The sequence below is a fragment of the Euprymna scolopes genome, chromosome 22 (genome assembly GCF_053919585.1).
Source record: "Euprymna scolopes isolate OS-2025 chromosome 22, ASM5391958v1, whole genome shotgun sequence".
NCBI classification, from domain to species: Eukaryota; Metazoa; Mollusca; class Cephalopoda; order Sepiida; family Sepiolidae; genus Euprymna; species Euprymna scolopes.
The window spans coordinates 85,150,135-85,157,634 of record NC_136503.1 but is presented as its reverse complement, the minus strand read 5'-3'; the positions used below and the strand labels follow the sequence as shown (position 1 = coordinate 85,157,634).

Here is a 7,500-nt window from a genome sequence, read left to right as displayed (position 1 = left end):
TCTTCCCTGATCTTTCTTATTTATATTTATGTCTCGGCAGCAGTGATAAAAGCATATCTTATTTTTCTTTTATTAATATTATTGGAATTTCCCCCCCCCCTTTTCCCTTGTACATATTTGTGAATTATTCCATGGATTTCGGCCTTTGGATTATTTTGGACCATCTTCCAATTACGGGATTTCCTTGGATTTTACTTGTGCAAATGGAAATTCAGTTAACTTTCTTGAAGTTATATTTTTGGATTTTACCGTCACTGGATTATTTATCTTCCACCAGACTATCGATTCACGTGCAATCACCTTTTTCTTCACCATATTCCCTCTGCTTCACTTTTTTGTTATCAAGTAAGATCTTTGACTTACTTGTTATTTCCTCAAATACTTTTGTATGCAAAATCCGATCCCGCATTTTGCTAATTCCTACCCTCTGATGAGAAGGAAAGTATTTCTTTGACACTCCGCGGATTAAGGACTATCCACTTATCAAGTGTTTCCTTTTCAGATTAAATATGTTTTTAACTCTTTTTCAAAATGTAAAAAATGTTTTATTAACTGTTTGTTCCTATATATATATATATATATATATATATATATATATATAGTATTTCGTGCAGAATGTTTAAAAAGAAGGCTTTTGTAGCCAAAATAAAAATAGTACAGTGGTTCCTCGGTACTTGATCATAATTCGTTCCAGATGTTTGTTCGAACTCCGAAATGTTCGACAACCGAAACGATATTTCCTCTTTAAATTAACTGAAATAGAATTAATTGGTTCCAGAGTTTGAAGGTCCATTTTTATCTGTAAACTTTGAGGATTTTATGCATTTAATTGCATAGAAAATCACCAACAAACATGTATCAAGATGATTACAATAATATCATCTATTCATGCATTCAGAGAATAAAATACATGAAATCGTAATTAAACTGTTTTTATTTCTTACCTTTCGATGATCAGCTGATGACGCAAGTGGGTGGATGAAGGGACGGATGGGGTGGGGGTTACTGCTTGGAAGAAGAATCCGTTTCCATCAAAACAGAAGGCAAATCATAATATGGGGTTCTCTCTAATTAATCACTGTCGTCCCGAGATACGTCCACTTCATTCATTGTATTGAAGTCAACTGACCGTTTTAGTTTTTTTTTTGTTTTGTTTTTGTTTTTTGTTTTTTTACTTTTTGGACACTTCAAAATCCTTTGTCGTCCCTCGCAAAAAAGGGGTCGAGCAATCAAATTGTATGGTTCTGGTGCCACGCTGATACGCTAAAAATAACTCAAACATTGTTTAGACTGTCAAAGTAGTTGCAATGATGCTGTTCTAAATATAACTCTCGTCACAAAGTTTGGACTCGAGTGGCGACGTCGTCGGAGTGGGGTTGGGTCGTCACACTACATTTCAAAAGTATCACGATTAGTATGAATTACAACGTTCCATTGAGGAACATCGTTGATTGTTTACTCTTTTGAATCAAAGCCAGCGGTTCAAACTCCGAAATTTCGTTCGACTACCGAGACAAGAAAGTCTCTAATTTTTGGTTCGAGCACCGAGTTGTTCGACCACCGAAACGTTCGACAACCGAAACGTTCGACAACCATGGTATCGCTGTAATTCCATTCAAAATTCGGTTTAAAAATAAAACTAATAAGTAAAAACTTGAACAACATGAAATAAATATTAAATAACTCATTTTAGTTATCTGATCGATTTCATAGTTTGACATTAGGAGTAGTTGGTGGTAACGATCGTACTACGACGAAACAAGGTCATTACTGTATAGATTGTTGCAATCATTAGTGAGAAAAATTCATAAATCCCCTTTTTACCTTCGCCAAAAAGGTTATATTTTCAGTCAAAACTATATCTACGTTTGTTTGTGTATAGTTCATATTACTTTCACATTTCTTGACCAATTATCACTAAATTTGATCAAAATATCGGTCATAGTCTACCTTAAAACCGAATTAATTTTGGGATATTTAGGTCAGTGGTTAAAGTCAAAGTCAGTGAAAAAGTGAACATAACACTTTTGGCAGTTCTGTTGATTACAGAAACTCACTACGTGGCTAATATTGTAACCAATGAAGTCAAGTTTGACAATTGCCCTGCGTTTTTGTTCCTGTTTTCATTCGTTTCATTAAATGTAAAAATATATTTTTTCTCTTGCTTTTTTTGTTAAGACATAGCACAAGTCAAAGACACATCTTCTGTGTCATTTTTGTGTGGATGTGATAATGGCACTACCACCTTAGAAACAACGCCATTATTATGTAGATTGTTAGTTATCAAAATTATTTGTGTAAAAAAAGAGAGCTCATAAATGTGTCGTTTTTTTTATTTTCAGTCGCTTCAAGTCTTCATTTTGACGGAACTCAGTACATGAAAATAAGTATGCCAGGGGAATCGAAAACAGAAGTCGAAGACATATCATTACGGTTCAGTACAGTGAGACCACATGGCCTTCTCTTCCTTACTGCTTCGGAAGAAACAAAAGACATAATGGAATTGTTACTGGAATCTGGTGCAATTAAACTGAAGTTAAATCTTGGAAGTGGCACAAGGGTAAGTCTAAAGTTTATCAAGATAACCCATCCCTCCAAAGTCAATTCTTTCATTTGGTTTTTCAATTTCAGTGTGTTTCTAAAGGAAGCATTTTACTCTCATTTTTTTGTGACTAATCTTGAAGTGACTCTAGCAAAAGAATGATTCAATTGTTGCAGTTCCTTAAATACTGGAATAAAGCTTTGAAAAAAAAATGGCACATAGGACAAAGATAAAAGGATAATATCATCTGTTCCATGGTCAGGATAACTGTCCAGACACCAAAGTTGTCCTGGCAACAGGTTTTCTCCAACGCTTCCAATCTTCTGCCTTCCTAAGCATGCAGTTTTGTGCCAGCCATGTCCATTCTCAGATGTTATCACCTCGTCTCTGTTCTGTCTGTCCCTTCTTTTCTCTCCCTGTACAATTCCTTGCAGGATATTTGCAAGACCTGAGGAATGCGTGATGTGGCCGTACCCCCTCATGTTCCTCTTTTTAACAATGACCATATGACGCAGCTGTTTGTGTGACTTTGTTCTTAACTTACCCATTAGTAATATGATCCCTGCATGAGATGTTAAGGATCTTTCAAAAGCATCTAATCTTTCTATCCTTATCTTGAAGTCTCTAGTTAGAGTCCTCGACTCACACACATACAGAAATTTGGAGATGATCAGGGATTGCATGTTTAGTTTTTTAACTGTCTGCAATGTTTTTATCATTCCATAAAATAAATCCACCTCTTCTCAGAAAGAAGTTAAAGCCTGGCAAGGACTTAACAGAACAGTAATCCAATATCAACAAATGGGTAATTTAGCAGAGAAGCCAACAGACAACTATACGGAATATATATATATATATATATATATATATATATATATATATATATATATATATATATATATAAGAAATAAATGTTACCGTAGCCAATAAACATTAATTTTATACCTACCTAGCTCATTTGTTTTGGTTTTCAAGTAGTTTTTATTGCTCTTTATTTAATCTCAAAAATTCAGATTCAAATTTTTGTATATATTTTTTTTTCGTAGTTGTTTGTTGACTTCTCTGCTAAATACCTAACAAATCCATTGTAGAACTGGCTTGTATTATGATTCTATAAAGCAATAATCCAAAAAAGATGTTTGTTTATTTCAAGATGGTGGTCTTCTTCCACAGTTTTGCAATAACTTCCGGTTGTAAATCTGTAGTTAAAAAGAAAAGAACAAATAAAATAAATGTTATAGTCGTTTATTTTATTTTATTTTCAGACATTGATCGCAGGTCAAAGTTTAAATGATGGGCAATATCACACTGTATTTGTGAAACGTCGTGCAAGGAGTGTTGAATTGGCTGTTGATTATAACATGCCAGTTAGAGGTAAGCTCTTGTTTTTGTTGACTTTCTTAAGTAATCATTTCTTGAATTACGATACAGCAAAAAAAAAATCGATCTTTTTTTCCAAAAATGTAGAAATAAAAGTTGACGTACGTGTATAGTTCATTTTAATAACCGTGTATGTAAATGTAATAACTGATAATAAAAAGAAAAGAAAGCATTTCTTTTACTTTTAATAGACAAAAAATTATTATTTGTTCTAAATATTATTGTGACTAAAATAGGAATTAATTAACACGTAGACACTTTATTTATACATTCAGGGGAGAGGAAAGCGCATCAGTTGTTTAAATAAAACGTATCTTGCATATGTTTAAATGTTTCAATTTTTGTTCGATTTTGCAAAAAGATTTACCCCATGTGTTTTTTGGGTTTTTTTTTTTTTTGGTTTTTAGATTACCTCGATTGTTTCTGCTTTTACAGTAAAATTTACCTCGTGTATAATAAAAGTAGGAAATCAATTGTTGTAGATAAAATTATATTACTATCTCCTCTCCTGACTAATGCCAGATACAGATCGAAGCGGCATTCACCTTTTATGGGAATATCAAATTCACAGATGGTTCCCATTTGCATGTATATTCTAACCAAGGGAGATGACGACAGCAGAGTTTTGCAGTTCTTGCACGGAGGTGTCTTCATTTTCCTACATACAGCGCTTGGTATTCTCAAATGGTAACTCATCTAGTACTGACTAAGCTCCACGTTGCTGAACTTCAATGATCTAATAAGAACCAGTGTGTTAACATGATTATAGCGTATCAATGCCGGTAGCTCTAGTAATAGCAGATTAACCAGTTTTGTTTTTTCATTTGACAAAACGAACATTACAGAATTTTTGACAAGTGACAATTTCAGAGGACCAACACACTCCATAGCAATAATAGTATTGCATTATCATGTGAGAATCATGAATATCCCATGCAGTGACAAACAGACATTAATACACATTCTTCCATATATATTTAAACACTTGAAGGGAGACCCAACGTTGCCGGGATTGAATGAGGATCAACAAACTTTCAATACATTGCAGTTTACATTGTGCTGAAGAGAACCTACTGTTGATTTTATGAAATTATTCTTACATAATTTCTTGAATTAAAGTTTTAAATGCAAAAGTCAAGTATCGTGGTTCAATTGTGCTTTAAACACACATATTAATTTTGAACATGCCTCTGTCTCATCAAAGTTGTTTTTATATGCCGAGTCCTTCTGCTTTTGTAAAATACACTTGTGATGTTAGGCTGTATAAAGGTGTTAACTTTGATCGAATTCAGACTGTTCCTTCTTTAATCGAATTTTTTTATTATCGATTTTCAATATGTATCAGAGGCATTTCAATACAAAGCCTATCTAAGGACACTCTCAGACATATTAAGTATATGTGTGATATTAAAAACAAAACGGCCTAGCTGTTTCAGAAGCTATAAGGAACTAACTCACACACACACAGAAAAGTGCATGTTACATATAAGTAGAGATAATAACACAAAATATTACTACAATTACATTTGCATAGTCTGTTCATTTCTATAGGTAGATGTATAGCTATATCTTATAAACGTACGTTATTAAATATTCTTTTCCATATTTATTTAAACACTAGCGCTCTATTGAATATATATATATATATATATATATATATATATATATATATATATATATATATACTAGCAGGGTGCCCGCTTGTAAAATACGCTTAAATATGATATTTTGATTAATGCAGATTTCATATTTATTATTATACTAGCTGCGAGACCCGACGTTGCCCGGGATTGAATGATGATTAACGAATATTTCACACTCCTATATTTTTATTGTCATCGAAATCCGTGAAATCGCCCGGGGGGGAGCTTCACATACCTCTATGCAGTAACTTAGTCCAAAATATATGTTATTCTACATTGCACTCTAGAGAACTGAGTGTTTCTTTTATAAAATTATTTTATATAAACTTTTTTCCAGTTAACGAAAAAAAAAACATTAAGAAATTTACGTGCGGGATTTGAACTTACAGACCATGTCATGAAAAAAAAACAAAAGACAAAAAAAAAACATGTAAATTTTCTATTCATATAAAATTCTTTGCAGCTAATAAAAAAAAATGAAGAAATTTACGTGCGGCGTTTGAACCTACAGACCACGACATGCAAAAACAAAAAATTTAAAAAAACACAAAAAACATGCTATTAACTTACCCACAGTAGAATTTTCATGATCCGTTGTTTTATCATTGTTGCTAAGAAACGACATGGAAAAATGGCTTTACCGATGATAGATAAATTAAAATAACGGTTTTGATTATCAATTATCAGTAACTATCGTGGGTAACTAAGTTAACTCCCAGACTTATACACTAAAATTCTGTAGATTTTAAAGAAAATCTGTTCAGCCGTTTCGGAGTCTATAAGGAACGAATTCACACACGCACGCGCACACGCGCACGCGCGTGCGCAAAGTTGGATATAATATATATATATATATATATATATTATTGATTTCAAAAGTTTAAAAAAAGAAATGACTCGAGTGTCATCTGCTGGAATGGAAAACAAAACATTCAGTGCTACAGCCACGTTCCCTACCATTTGAGCTATTAACAGATATATCAGAAAGATTTAAAACTAAACTACTTCAAGATATGAATGGATTTGCGCATGCGCAAAAGTAATAGAAATATCTTGCCAAGTTGAAATGAACATTTTGCATTTCAACTTGCCGACATATTTCTGTATGCATTGTTCATCCATCCAAACAAAGATTTTACTCATTATAAACCATCGTCAGTGTATGATCACTATTTCCTGTTAATTTCAGTGTTATGTGACCAGTAGTTTAAGAGTTTATCGGTTAAATATTTTCACACAGATAAACATACATACCTCTGTTTTATTTATATAGATAATAGCATGGTATATTACTACAATTTCTGCTATCTGTATATTTACATAGCCTGTTCGTTTATATTTAAAATTGAGAATAGATTTTTTTTAAACCATCATTCGTATATTTAAATATTTTTAATACCAACCTGTCTTATATTCTTGTATTCCTGTGTTGATGAAATTGTTGAATAAAAGTTTATATAAATTGTAGACAAAATGCTTGTCTTTTTAATTGGAGCCTGGTGACCCCCCCCCCACTTTTTTTTCTTTCAAACAAGTCCAGTCAGATAAAAACAAACTCATCGATGCTACAAGGAAATGTCTATTTCCAACAAACATCTTATAATCTAACCATCTACAAACTCTACACCGCCATTGAAATACTCTTTTGATTCTGTCTGAAATCACTAGAGACAATTAGTGATTAGGTCCATATAATATCATGGAAAGAAACGAAATTTATTTTTTTAATAGATTTTCTTAGTTTTATATAAAAAAAGATTCAAAAAGGGTTTAAAACATTTAAATAATTATGTGGCGATCTAACATATTTACCGATTCATGATACTTCCGGTTTTAAAACTTGTTGAAAGTAAACTGTGTTACTTAATCTGAAGACCCCAACGAAAATGTAAATCATAACATAAGAATATATATGTATATAATATGTGTATTTGT

At 32.4% G+C, this 7,500-nt stretch overlaps 1 protein-coding gene across 9 annotated transcripts in view; it reads left to right on the top strand.

The window, feature by feature from the left end:
* Positions 1-7,500, top strand: part of LOC145243539 (neurexin 1-like) — a 409,860-nt gene that overhangs the window by 205,825 nt on the left and 196,535 nt on the right. For all 9 annotated transcript variants that reach the window (XM_080106519.1, XM_080106517.1, XM_080106513.1 and 6 more), the window contains 2 exons: positions 2,343-2,560; positions 3,808-3,916. In XM_080106519.1, coding sequence (XP_079962645.1) covers positions 2,343-2,560; positions 3,808-3,916 — 327 coding nt within the window. The remainder of the gene's footprint in view (positions 1-2,342; positions 2,561-3,807; positions 3,917-7,500) is intronic.